This window comes from Phascolarctos cinereus, unplaced genomic scaffold, assembly GCF_003287225.1.
Source record: "Phascolarctos cinereus isolate Bilbo 61053 unplaced genomic scaffold, phaCin_HiC Scaffold_4;HRSCAF=312, whole genome shotgun sequence".
Taxonomy (NCBI): Eukaryota; Metazoa; Chordata; class Mammalia; order Diprotodontia; family Phascolarctidae; genus Phascolarctos; species Phascolarctos cinereus.
Window position 1 is genome coordinate 711,307,725 of NW_027555847.1, and position 13,588 is coordinate 711,321,312.

A 13,588-nucleotide genomic window follows, 5' to 3' on the forward strand; every position below is an offset into this window, starting at 1 on the left:
AGCTTCTGCCTATTGTCAGTGCTGGGGAGAGGATGCTCCCGGGGAAGCAGGACCTTCTAGAGTGTGGAGCCTGTGTGAGCTTCTCCATAAGCTGGGCCCATCAGGGCACTGGAGACTAAGGAATGCAGTCCTACTAGAAGCCCAGGAAGGGAGTCTCTGGTCCTGGCATGTGGGTGGGGCATGGCCATCCACAGATCTTTCCCTTTTGTTCCGTCCAGGTCTTTGCCCCTTGGATGAAGCACTTCATTGTCACTCATGATCCAGATGCTGGGATGTACAAGGCCCCATATATCATCCCAGGGTAAGGTACCAACTTGGGGGTGGGGGTAGGGCAAGGAAGGCCTTCATGCCCTTTTATGATGGGGCTACTCCATGAATTGTCCTCAGAGGCTGGGGACCTCAGTCCAGCTGGACCTACCCTCCCCCCAGACCCACACAAGGTCAGAGGGGGAAGGGACTTCTGCTATTTCCCTCTAGCCTCTGCATGCTGACCTCCAGTGGAGGAGTGAGAGCCCACCTCTCTTCAGGCAGCCCATTCCTTTTGAATAGCTCTCATTGTTAGGAAGTCTTTTCCTGACCTCAAGCTTGAAGTTTCCTTTTGGTAATTACCATTCATTACTCCCCTCAAGGACCAAGTAGAATTGGTGAGAAAGGCCCAGCCCATCAGACTCTTGGAACAGGGGTAGATTGAACAATGAGCAAATCCATTGCAATGGCGATGGACAATGATAGTCATGGTGATGGCGGTAGTGACGGTGTTGGTGATGGTGATGGTGGTGGTGACAGTGATTGTTATAGTCATAATGGTGGTGGTGATGGTATTGGGGGTGACAGTTGGTGGCATTGGTAGTGATATAGGCATTGATGGTAAAAGTGATCAGTATAGTCATGGTGCTGGTAGTGACGATGGCATTAATGGTGATGATAATAACCACAGTGGTGGTGGTGATGGAGGTGATGGTGTTGGTGGAGGTGATAGTCATGGTCATGGCGGTAGAGATGGTGGTGTTACTGAGTGGCGATAGGGTTAGCTGTGGTGATGGTGTTGGTGGAGGTGATAGTCATGGTCATGGCGGTAGAGATGATGGTGTTACTGAGTGGCGATAGGGTTAGCTGTGGAGATGGTGTTGGTGGAGGTGATAGTCATGGTCATGGCGGTAGAGATGATGGTGTTACTGAGTGGCGATAGGGTTAGCTGTGGTGATGGTGTTGGTGGAGGTGATAGTCATGGTCATGGCGGTAGAGATGATGGTGTTACTGAGTGGCGATAGGGTTAGCTGTGGTGATGGTGTTGGTGGAGGTGATAGTCATGGTCATGGCGGTAGAGATGATGGTGTTACTGAGTGGCGATAGGGTTAGCTGTGGTGATGGTGTTGGTGGAGGTGATAGTCATGGTCATGGCGGTAGAGATGATGGTGTTACTGAGTGGCGATAGGGTTAGCTGTGGTGATGGTGTTGGTGGTGATGGGAGTCATAGGGGTGGTGGTGCCAGTGATGATGATGGTGGTAATAGGCATGCAAGGCCCCAACTGTTCTATCTCCTTGCTGCATTTCCAGACAGATCTCATACTCCTCCCTTCCATATACTTGATACTTCAGTCAAGTTGCTGGACTCACTGTTCCACATTTATCCACCTCTCTTCCTCAGCTCCCACTGCTCATTATAGCTGGGATATTCTGCTCACTCTCTGCCCATTACATTCTTGCCATGATTTGGAGCCCAACTCAAATGCCTCCACCTCCATGAAGTCCTCCTTTTGGCTGATGATGATTTTCCCCTTGTCCTTCACAGAGCTCTTTACTTGCACCTTTCTTATGGACCTTTTATAAGGTATTATAAATGCCCGTCCCTTGGCACATGGATACTCATAAATTTTTACTTTAATAAACAATAATTATCATTTTTTCATTCCATGAACTATTCTTTTCCATTATAGAAACCTGAGCAAAAACATGATGCCAGGCAGAGGTGTGCTGATAAATGTTTAACAACCAGCTCTCCAGAAAAAAAATGTGTGCATGACACACTTTTGAGTTTAATCTGTATTATGACCATTTTCCCCTTCACTTTAAGTCTATACGATAATGAAACATAAATCAAGCCCCAATTTGCCTCACTTGATGATTTCCTCGGTGTAAATGCTTACACTAAAAATTTAACAATCAGCACTTGTGAGCCAGTTTGAGCTGGTTCCAGCCTAGCCCTGATGCCAATCCCCCAAAGCATCTCCTCTCTGAGGACAGATCATGATCTGTTTTCTTTCTTATTTTTTTCTTTTCTTTTTGGGAGGGGGTCAATTGGGGTTAAGTGACTTGCCCAGGGTCACACAGCTAGTACGTGTCAAGTGTTTGGTCTGAGGCTGGATTTGAACTCAGGTCTTCCTGACTTCACGGCTGGTGCTCTATCCACTGTGCCACCTAGCTGCCCCTGTGGTCTGTTTTCTTAACATGGATTTTCACCGTATAGAAAGTCTTCAAGGAAAGGACTTTGTTCATATAGTAAGAAGTAAAGCTATTCTATTTATCCCTGTGTGTCCTGTCTTCCTACTACAAAGAGTGTGAGCCCTTGAGGATAAGGGCTATGCCTCATCTAACAATCCTGTCTGTTCCAGAACCCAGCAAAATGCTCTTCGCACAGTAAATACTTAGCAAATGTAATACAATTTGAATGGTGGTGATGAGGCTGATGGAGATAATGTTGGTAGGAGAGATGATGAGAGCAGGTGATTGGGGGCTCAGAGCCCACCATTCCACTTCCTTCTCCCTCCTGACCCAGGAGCCAGACAGTCACTCTGGGTGGCATCTTTCAATTGGGGAACTGGAATGAGAAGAATGATTCCCAGGACTACAATGCCATTTGGGAAGGCTGCTGCCACTTGGATCCCACACTTCGGGTAAGGCAGGACCAATTGTCCTTCCACTTCCAAATTGATGTCCTGGCCTTGGGGCCCCTGAAGCCACAGGAAGGCACTAAAACTTGGAGTGAATCTTCATGGGGATGAGAAAGGAGCTTGATTTTCTTCAAGCTGGGAACATACCAATGATGTATGTGCAGTGCTAAGGGCTGTCATCAGGAATTTTTTGCAACTAGAATGAGGTGGGGATAGTTTGGGGTAGTAGTGAAAGGTACCTGCCATTAAACTACCTGTATGACCTTGGGCAAGTAATTTTCCCTCCAGGGGACTCAGTTTCATCACCTGTAAAAATGAGCTTTTGTGGGGAGCTCTCTTGGGGCATGGTCACCAAGGAGAGGAAGTATATCTGGGACTCAATGAGGGTTTTACTCTGCTGAAGAACTGACCTGTACTGGGGAGGTAGATGTGGGAGTCAGCTGGGTATGGTGAACAGAGGGAAGAAGGATCCCCCAATTTTGGCACACTCTAAGTTTCAACACCTGGGGAAAAGACCCTATTGCTCCACCCTAGTTATAAATGTGGTCGTGACCAAGAGCTGTCCCCAAGTCCAGGTGGTATCTGAGTCCTCTTCCCATGAGCCTGCTAGCGAATCTCATCAATCCACACTGATTCCCCTTCCCCAGGGGTATTTCTATTCTTAATGCCATTCTCATCACGGAACTGAAGAGAATCTTAGAAACCATCAAGTTCAACCCTCTAATTTTACAGAAAGGGAAACTGAGGCTCAGAGCTGCTAAGTGACTTGCCCAAAGTTAAATAGGAAGAAATAAGTGACAACACACATTTCCTTTCCCCCAAATAACAACAACAACAACAACATGAAAAAACCCGTTACTGAAGCATTTCATTTCAGGATGCACACATCGTGAGTACATGGAGTGGTTTACGGCCAGTCCGACCCCAAGTCCGGCTGGAGAGAGAGAAGCTATCATGTGGACCCTTCAAGGCAGAGGTATGGTCTCCTGAGCCAGAAGATTAATAATGCCACTTGTCACCCATAGTACTTTTCCTTCCAAAGGACTTTTCACATCCATCCCTGGGAAGTAGGAAGGCAATAGAAGACTCTTTAGTTGGGGAAATTGAGGCCCCAGGAGGGTGACTTGCCCAAAGTCATAAGATGGGAATGTGAGGGGTGGTGAACAAAGGGATCACCGGGGTATTCTTTTATTTATTTATTTGGCTAGGCAATGGGGTTAAGTGACTTGCCTAGGGTCACACAGCTAGTAAATGTTATGTGTCTGAGGCCAGATTTGAACTCAGGTCCTCTGTTGCTCCGGGGGTATTCTTTTAAAGAAAAACATTGAAATAAGTTTTTTATTCATGTTTTTTTTTACATCTCCATAATTTCCCTCAGTATACTTCTGCCTCCTCCTGCCAGAGAGCCATCCCACGTAGCATATAGTATTCTTTTAAATACAAAAGGAGGAAAAAATCAGCAAAACAGATAAATGTGTTGAAAAAGTCTGAAAATATGTGTAATGAGCAACACCTATAGACCTCCCACTCTTGCAAAGGGGTGTGGTAGGCAGGCAGCAGATAGAGCCTAGGGTCAGGAAGATCTGAGTTCAAATGCAGCTAAAGATAATTCCTGACTGTGTGACAAGTCATTTCACTACTGTCTGCCTCGCTTTCCTCAACTTTAAAACACGGACCATAACAGCCCCTCCCTCCCAGGGTTGTTGTGACAATGAAAGACATGTAAAGTGCTTAGCATAGTGCCTGGCACATAGTAGGGCTACATAAATGCTTGTTCTCTTCATAATTGTTCTTTTAGATTTTGCAGCATTCACTGTTGACTTCTGTGCATGTGTATTTGCTCTTTCCATTCCCATTGTTGTGGTCATTGTGTATATTGTTTTCTTGGTTCTGCTGACATTACTCTACATCTGTTCTTGTCGATCTTTCCCACATTTCTCTGTATTCATCACACACATCCTTGTGTTGTTATTCAGTCATTTCAGTCATGTCTGACTCTCTGTGACCCCATTTGAGGTTTTCTTGGCAGAGACACTGGCGTGGTTTGCCATTTCCTTCTCCATCTCATTTTACAGATGAGGAAACTGAGGCAAACAGGGTTAAGTGACTTGTCCAGGGTCACCCACCTAGTACGTGTCTGAGGCTAGATTTGAACTCAGGAAATTGAGTCTTCCTGACTCCTGGCCCAGCACTCTATGCACTATGGAGCCCCCTAGCTGCTCGTCACATCATTTGTTACCACACAGTAACATTCCATTGCATTCACGTACCACAATTAGCCATCCTCCAGTCAATGGGAATCTACTTTGTTTCTAATGCTTTGCTATCACAAAAAGTAGTCACAAACGTTTGGTGAATAAGGAGACTTGCTTCTTATCAATGGCCTCCATGATACAGAAGCCCAGTAATGGAATCTCCGGGTCAAAAGTTATGACCTTTTAGTCACTTTATCTGTAAAATTCCAAATTGCTTTCCAAAATGATTAGATAAATTCACAGCTCCACCAACAATGTGCTAGTGTGCCTATCTTCCTACAACCTCACCAATGTTGACTGTTGCCATCTCTTGATACCTTTGCAATTTGCAGTGTGAGGTGAAACATCAGGGTTACATATCTTTTATTACTAGTGATTTTAAGCATTCTTTCACATGGTTGTGAATACTTTGTGGTTCTTTTGAGAATTTTTTGCTCATATCCTTTGCTTATCTATTGGTGGATGGTCCCTGGGTATTCTTGAGTTTATGAAGATTTAGATTTCTGAACCAGCCCCACTGATGTCTACAGGAGCCCGGGGCCTGAGCTCTGGTCCATACCAACGTGCTTTGGCCTCAGTCAAAGCTTAGGAAAAAGAACATTGGCCCTGGAAGCAGAAGAGCTGGGTTTCAATCCCACTTCTCCTATCCACTACCTGTATGACCTTGGGTAACTCACTCAGTGGTCCTAAGACTCAGTTTCTTCATCTGTAAACAGAAGTGGGATTGAAATAGATGGCCTTTAGGTTCCATTCAGTTTGAGATCCATGAACTTTCAGAGGTGCTGTGGTGTACGGGATGACTGGATTTTTGTTCAGCTTTTCATTTCTATCTTGGCTACGTAATACCTGAAGGGCCTGGGGCAAAGTACTTCCTCATCCACAAAATGAAGGAATAGTCTGGGAGAGCCTCTAAGGTCCCTTTTGACCCTGTATTTGGGATCCTAAAAATTAATAACTGATATTTCCATGGCCCAGAGCTTCACATCCATGATCTCACAACAGCCACAATATGTCTTATGGGTATCATTGTCTCCATTTTACAGATGAGGAGACTGAGGCCCAGATAAGCTAAGTGACTTGTCCAAAGTCACAAATGTAGGCCAGGAGCAGAGCTGGGATTTTGAATCCAGGTCTTCTCAACTCCAAATTCTAGGCTCTTTCCACCTTGGGGGAATGAATTTATTTCCTTTTCCAAATCATAGGTAATGTAAAGAAATCTTTGATGGAAAGGTAGAAAGGCCGTGGGGGTCCTAGGACCTTTGGAATCATAGGATTATGGATTCTGAACTGGAAGGGACCTCAAAGTTCCCCTCATTTTACAAAAGAGGAAACTGAGGCCTGGAGAGGGATACTCTGAGCTCATCTAGTCCCATTCTTTCCTTTTACAGAAGAGGAAACTGAGGCCCAGAGAGGCGGAGTTACGCTCCCAAGCTCATATAGGCATTAAGGAGCAGAGTGAGGATTTGAACCCAGGGCCTCTGACACTAAACCCAGTACTCTTTCGTACCATACTACCCGGGGAAAGCAGGGACTGAACAGGAGAAATGGGATGGCATGGATTCTTTGGGCAGTCGCCTTCAGGGATAAAGAAGATTCTTGTGTACGGTGGGAGGTGGGCCTAGATGGCTCCAGAGGTCCCTCTTAGTCAGAGATGCTAAGATTTGAGGTGTCTGGGATTTTGCATCTGTAGAAGGAAGCCACTGGTCTTTAGATGAATTGATTTTTTTTTGGGGGGGAGGCACTTGCTTGAATTACTTTTGTGGTTGGAGAGGATCTGTCCTGACCAATTGAACCCAGTCCCTGGGGCCCAGGCTCCCTAGAGGAGTTTCATTCATTATTCTTCCACCTTTATCCTGCCCTCTTCCTGTTTTAGTACCAGGGGGACCATAGGTTCACCCAGGGAGACATTGTGCTATAGTGACTGTTCCCAGATCTGACTACTGATATCCACCATCTTCAGCATACTGACTGACTGCACTTGAAAGTAGAAAGTTCTGGGTTCAAATCTTATCTCAGACACTTACTTGCTGTGTGACCCTGGGAAAGTAATTTAACTTTTGCCAGTCTCAGTTTCCTCCTCTGTAAAATGGGGCAGCTAGATTCAGACTCGAAATCTCTGATGATGCTATCATGGATTTTTGAGTTGGAAGGGACTTTAAAGATCATGTAGTCCAATGACCTCATTTTATATATGAGGAAACTGAGTCTCAGAGAGAGGGGGGAATGACTTGTCCAAGGTCAAGTAAGTGAAAGTGTTGGGATGGCTCAGAGAGCTTCCATTCTAGATGAAAACAAACTGCCTCTGGTCTCCAGGACAGGGGGTGAGTGGTTGTGGAGGTGCCTGAGAAGGCCCACCAAACTTCTCATTCGTCCCAGATAGGGCTTGACCAAAGCAGTGTAGTATGATTTTTTAAAATAGAAGTAAAAAACTAGTTGTAAGAAAAGACGATAAATGCAATGAAATGGGGCCCCATGGAGTATGAGTGAATTGAGTTGAAAACCTATTCCTATTTTAGCTTGGAGATGACCCTGAGTCATGATGCTTGGAAAGGCACCAGAATTCCAAAGAAGGCTAAGTGGAATCAGGATTAATTTAGAGAGGGATAATCCACTCCCTGCCCCTCCCCCAGCCCCCAATCCATCAAAGGTGGCTGGCTACAGGACACTCAGAGCTAAGGCATGAAGTAAGATAGAGGTGCCCAGAAATGGAGATGCCAGGGCAGGAGAGAGTGGCACATTAGGCTGAATTAGAGAACATCTGAGACCTGGGAGCTTGGGGATGAGAAGGCACCCTCTTCCAGTATCGTCCTGCCCTTCTCTGCAGCTGGCAGTCTTTTTTTTTTTTTGCAAGGCAATTGGGGTTAAGTAACTTGCCCAGAGTCACACAGCTAGAAAGTATTATGTGTCTGAGGCTGGATTTGAACTCAGGTCCTCCTGACTCCAGGGCTGGTGCTCTATCCGCTGCACCACCTAGCTGCCCCAGCTGACAGTCTTAGAGTTTAAATGACCTTGCCCAGGGTCACTCAGTCAGTGTGGGTCAAAAGCGAGGCTTGAACCCATGTTTTCTTGACTTCAAAACTAGCCCTCTATCTATTGGGTCATATAGAATGCCACAACTAAAAAGGCAAGAGCTGGAAGGAACCTTAGAACATGGAATGTCAGAGCTGGGAGGGGCCTTGGAACAGGGGATGTCAGGGCTGGGAGGGGCCTTGGAACATGGAATGTCAGGGCTGGGAGGGGCCTTAGAACAGGGAATGGCAGGGCGGGGAGGGGCCTTAGAACAGGGGATGTCAGAGCTGGGAGGGACCTTGGAACATGGAATGTCAGGGTTGGGAGGGGCCTTAGAACAGGGCATGTCAGGGCTGGGAGGGGCCTTAGAACAGGGGATGTCAGAGCTGGGAGGGGCCTTGGAACAGGGGATGTCAGGGCTGGGAGGGGCCTTAGAACAGGGAATGTCAGAGCTGAGAGAGGCCTTGGAACATGGAATGTCAGGGTTGGGAGGGGCCTTAGAACAGGGCATGTCAGGGCTGGGAGGGGCCTTAGAACAGGGGATGTCAGAGCTGGGAGGGGCCTTGGAACAGGGGATGTCAGGGCTGGGAGGGGCCTTAGAACAGGGAATGTCAGAGCTGAGAGAGGCCTTGGAACATGGAATGTCAGGGTTGGGAGGGGCCTTGGAACAGGGAATCTCAGGGCTGGGAGGGTGTTTAGAGCATAGACTATCGAAGCTGGTTTAAAATGTTTTCACACAACTACACTATATGGAAGGTTGCACAAATACAAGTTATTACTATTCCCATTTCACGGATGAGGCCACTGAGGCTCAGAGAGATTCAGCAACTTGCCTGGGGTCAGTCACCCCAATGTAAGTGGCACTCTCTGACTGCACTGATCTCTGTGTGCCAGAGATGTTTTCTCTCCTCTTCCGCTACCTCCCAACAGCAGGCTCAGTGATCACCTTATCTCTTGGTTCTTTCAGGTCATTCATAACTATGGCCATGGTGGTTATGGGCTCACCATCCATTGGGGCTGTGCCCTGGAGGTTGCCAGGCTCTTTGGGCAAATTCTAGAAGAAAGGAAGCTGCCCAGTATTCCTCCATCCCACCTCTGAAGGTGCCTGGATCTCAGCTTCCCAAGCCAATCATCCTCCACCATCCCCACCTCCTCCCCTTGACTCAGTTAATCTACCTGTGAATCCAGATGACTTCCTCCCACCCCCCTCCTCCCCATCTCCAGCCCTTTGTGCCAAGAAGCCCAGGCCTGAGAAAAATGAGGAATGAAGAGGGCTCTCCTGCTAGACAGAATACACAACCCTAGAATTCCGTGGCTCCCTGGGCTCAGCACTGAAGACCAGACTTCTCTGCTGGACATCGGGAAGGGCAAAATGAGATATGGCTGGTTGTCTGCCAAAAGATTTCGTGGGTGAGGAGTGTGCGAAGGCAATCTAGTACAGATAAGGAAACTGAGGCCAGAGAGGTGAAAGTGATGAAAAATACTGTCGGATATGGATTGGCACTCAGAATCACAGGCTATTCGAGCCATAAGGGAGCCTAGAGACCATCTTCTGCAATGCTCCCATTTTACAGATGAGGAGGCTGAGGCCCTCTGAGCCCCTAGAGGGAAGCTGACTTGTTGGAAGGTCACACAGCTAGTTCTAGAATGCCAACCTCTTCACTAGGTGAGGGCACTTATTACGGACCATTGCACATTGGGCTGGTGGGAGGGCAGAGCCAGAAGTCCCAGGCTCTAATGAAATGGGAGGGCAGGGAAGGGGAGACACTAGAGCCAGCGGCAGAGAAGGACCGTCCCCTGCCCTAGATTCCTGGGGTCCTGAGCCAGCCAACTCAGCCTCATAGCCCCAGCAGTGCCTCCTAACTCTCCCCTGGACCCCACTCCAACCCCTTGGAAGTATTGTTCCACATGGAAACACTTCAGCAAGACAAAAACTAACTTGCTAAATACCTTCCTTATTTGAGAATCAGGAATTAACGTTCTCTGGCCCTGCACCACTGGGGATGATGAATGGGATCCTGCATGTTTAACCAAAAAATAAACTGAAGAAATGATCCCTTTCCTGGAGCAAAAGGTGCTGCCTATCATGAGGCCTCTGGGTGGCCCGACAGAGAGGAGGGAGCATCTGAGGATGAGGAGCTCCCTCAGCGAGTAATTTGCAGCCATCACTAACCCTTAGCCCTGCTGCTAACCGCTGGGGTGTAATTGGCTTCCCTCATACAATCACAGAATGTGAGAATAGGGAGGGGGCTTAGAACAGAGAATGTCAGAGCTTGGAGGGACCCTAGAACAGAGGATGTCAGAGCTGAGAGGGGCTTAGAACAGGGGATGTCAGAGCTTGGAGGGACCCTAGAACAGAGGATGTCAGAGCTGAGAGGGGGCTTAGAACAGGGGATGTCAGAGCTGGGAGGGGCCTTAGAACAGGGAATGTCAGGACTGAGAAGGGGCTTAGAACAGCAAATGTGTATGTAAGCCTCTGGGCCTCGGTTTCCTCATCTGTAAAATGAAGATGTTGGACTAGATGTTTTCTAAGGTCCTCGAAGGTCTAAATCCAATGATCTTGATGTTCAAGCTTAGACTTAACTTAGAACATAGATCTTAAATCTGTAAGGGGCCTTAGAGATTATCTAGTCTAATCCCATTATTTTACAGATGGGGACATGGAGTCCCAGGAATTGAGTACTGCTCCAGCTCACAGTGCTAGTCATTGATGGGGGACCTAGGACTCAAGGCCAGTTTTTCTGACCCCAGATGATTGGCATCTGTCCTCTGTACCCTCAGGCTTTCATTTCTTCCTACCTCTCCCACTGCCCTCCTAGTCTTAGCCCCTGACCCCACAGGTCACTGGGCAAATGTCCAATGGTCCTATGGGAGAGATCTGTCTTGTCGTGCCCTGAGACTGCACATTCTTAATGGCTTCTTGCGGTAACAGTCCTTGCATGAGCTGATAAAACATCTGTGAAGAACCGAGTCTGTCCACTATTGGGTAACCACAGGGCACAGACCACAGAAGTTATCACAAGGGGCCTGGATGAACCACATTCTGGCATCTAGAAGAAGGAGGCAGTTACATCTGATCATTTTGAGAAAACACTTAATTTTTATTTTGTTAAGATCAAATATGTGGGGGAAGGTGAATCTGAACTAGCTAACTAGTCCTTAATGGGAAACCCTCAAGAATGGGCACCCCAGGTCCAAGGACAGGGAGGACTCAATCTGGATGCATCCCTATCTGGGACCTTTCTGTAAGCTGAGAGTCTATGGAGTCATTTCCCAAAACCTAGGCTTTTCATAAAACACAGCGTGTAAATGCTAGGAGGCTAAGAGCAGGAAGAGGCTTTTTTGAATCATCTAGTTCTATCACTCCCCCTCCCCTTTATTTCACCAGTGGGAAAACTGAGGCCCAGAGAGGTTAGGTGACTTGCCCAAAATCACACAGGTAGTCAGTGTCAAAGCCAGGATTCAAATCCGTGTCCTTTGGTTCTTTTTTCTTTTTTTTCTTTCTCTTCTTCTTCTTTTTTTTTTGGGGGGGGTGAGGCAACTGGGGTTAAGTGACTTGCCCAGGGTCACACAGCTAGTAAGTGTCAAGCGTCTGGTCTGAGACCGGATTTGAACTCAGGTCCTCCTGACTCCAGAGCTAGTGCTCTATCCACTCCGCCACCTAGCTATCCCATCATGTCCTTTGTTTCTCACTCCAGTGTTCAATACCACAAGTCATTCTGCTTTTTGATTTATTCCCCAAAAGTTGAGTTTCACAATCAACCAGCTGCTCTTTGAAATCTTTCTGATGCTACTGCCTTTTATGAATAATATGAACTAAGAGGGAGTCTTCCTTTCCCCAAACAAAGTTCTGTTCCATTGTGAAACATTGTTTTAAAATTTTAATCTATATTTACTTCAAAGTTAAGGCTGAGATGACATGCTGGATCCCAGAAGATCTTGTCCTGCTGTAACACTGGGCTGAATCTAAGTAGATGAGATTCAACAAAGCTCAATTTAAGTCTTAAACTTGGATTTAAATTTAAAGTTTTAAACTTGGGCTCAAAAAAATCAGTTCATCCAGGTTAAGCAGCAGTTTGTCTGAAAAAGATCTGGGGTCTTAAGTTGTATTATAAAGCAGCAATCATCAAAACTGCTTGGTACTGGCTAAGAAATAGGGAGGTGGATCAGTGGAATAGGTTAAATATGCAAGACACAGTAGTCAATGACTATAGTAATCTATTATTTGATAAGCCCAAAGACCCCAGCTTCTGGGATAAGAACCCACTCTTTGAAAAAAAAAACTGCTGGGAAAACTGGAAAAGAGTATGGCAGAAACTAGGCATAGACCCAAATCTCACACCATATACCAAAATAAAGTCAAAATGGGTTCATGACTTAAATATAAAGGCTGATACCATAAGTAAACTGGGAGAACAAGGAATAGTTTACCTATCAGATCTATGGAGAACAGAAGAATTCATGACCAAACAGGAGATAGAGAACATTATGAAAAGCAAAAAGGATAATTTTGATTGCATTAAATTGAAAAGTTTTTGCACAAACAAAGCCAATGCAACTAAGATTAGAAGGAAGGGAGAAAATTGGGAAAGAATTTTTACAACTAGTCTCTCTGATAAAGGCCTCATTTCTAAAATATATAGAGAATTAAGACAAACTTATAAGAACACAAGCCATTCCCCAATTGATAAATGGCCAAAGGATATGAACAGACAGTTCTCAGATGAAGAAATTAAAGCCATCTATAGTCATATGAAAAAATGCTCTAAATCGTTATTGATTAGAGAAATGCAAATCAAAACAACTCTGAGGTACCACATCACACCTATCAGATTGGCCAACATGACAAAACAGGAAAAATGATAAATGTTGGAGAAGATGTGGGAAAATTGGAACACTAATACATTGTTGGTGGAGTCGTGAAATGATCCAACCATTTTGGAGAACAATTTGGAACTATGCCCAAAGGGCTATAAAAATGTGCATACCCTTTGATCCAGCAATAGGATCTAGGGCTATATCCCAAAGAGATCAAACAAATGGGAAAAGGACCCACATGTACAAAAATACTCATAGCAGCACTTTTTGTGGTGGCAAAGAATTGGAAATTGAGAGGATGCCCATCAATTGGGGAATGGCTGAGCAAGTTGTGGTATATGAATGTAATGGAATACTATTGTGCTATAAGAAATGATGAACAGGCTGACTTCAGAAAAACCTGGAAAGACTTATATGGTCTGATGCTGAGTGAAGTGAGCAGAACCAAGAGGACTTTGTACACAATAACAGCCACGTTATGCAATGACTAAGATTGTTAAACTGAACCCTTCTCAGCATTACAAGGATCTAAGACATTTCCAGAGGCCTCGGGATGGAAAATGCTGTCCACATCCAAAGAAAGAACTATGGAAGTCGAATTGCTATCACTTATTT

General features: G+C 45.9%; 1 protein-coding gene across 2 annotated transcripts in view; it reads left to right on the forward strand.

Annotated features, from left to right (window-relative positions):
• The window catches only part of DAO (D-amino acid oxidase), a 35,982-nt gene extending 25,773 nt beyond the window's left edge, over nt 1–10,209 (forward strand). For both annotated transcript variants that reach the window (XM_021008055.1, XM_021008056.1), the window contains exons 8-11: nt 219–301; nt 2,777–2,894; nt 3,769–3,867; nt 9,123–10,209. In XM_021008055.1, the coding sequence (XP_020863714.1) occupies nt 219–301; nt 2,777–2,894; nt 3,769–3,867; nt 9,123–9,254 (432 nt within the window). In that variant the 3' untranslated portion in view covers nt 9,255–10,209. The remainder of the gene's footprint in view (nt 1–218; nt 302–2,776; nt 2,895–3,768; nt 3,868–9,122) is intronic.
• Nucleotides 10,210–13,588: the final 3,379 nt, after the last annotated feature.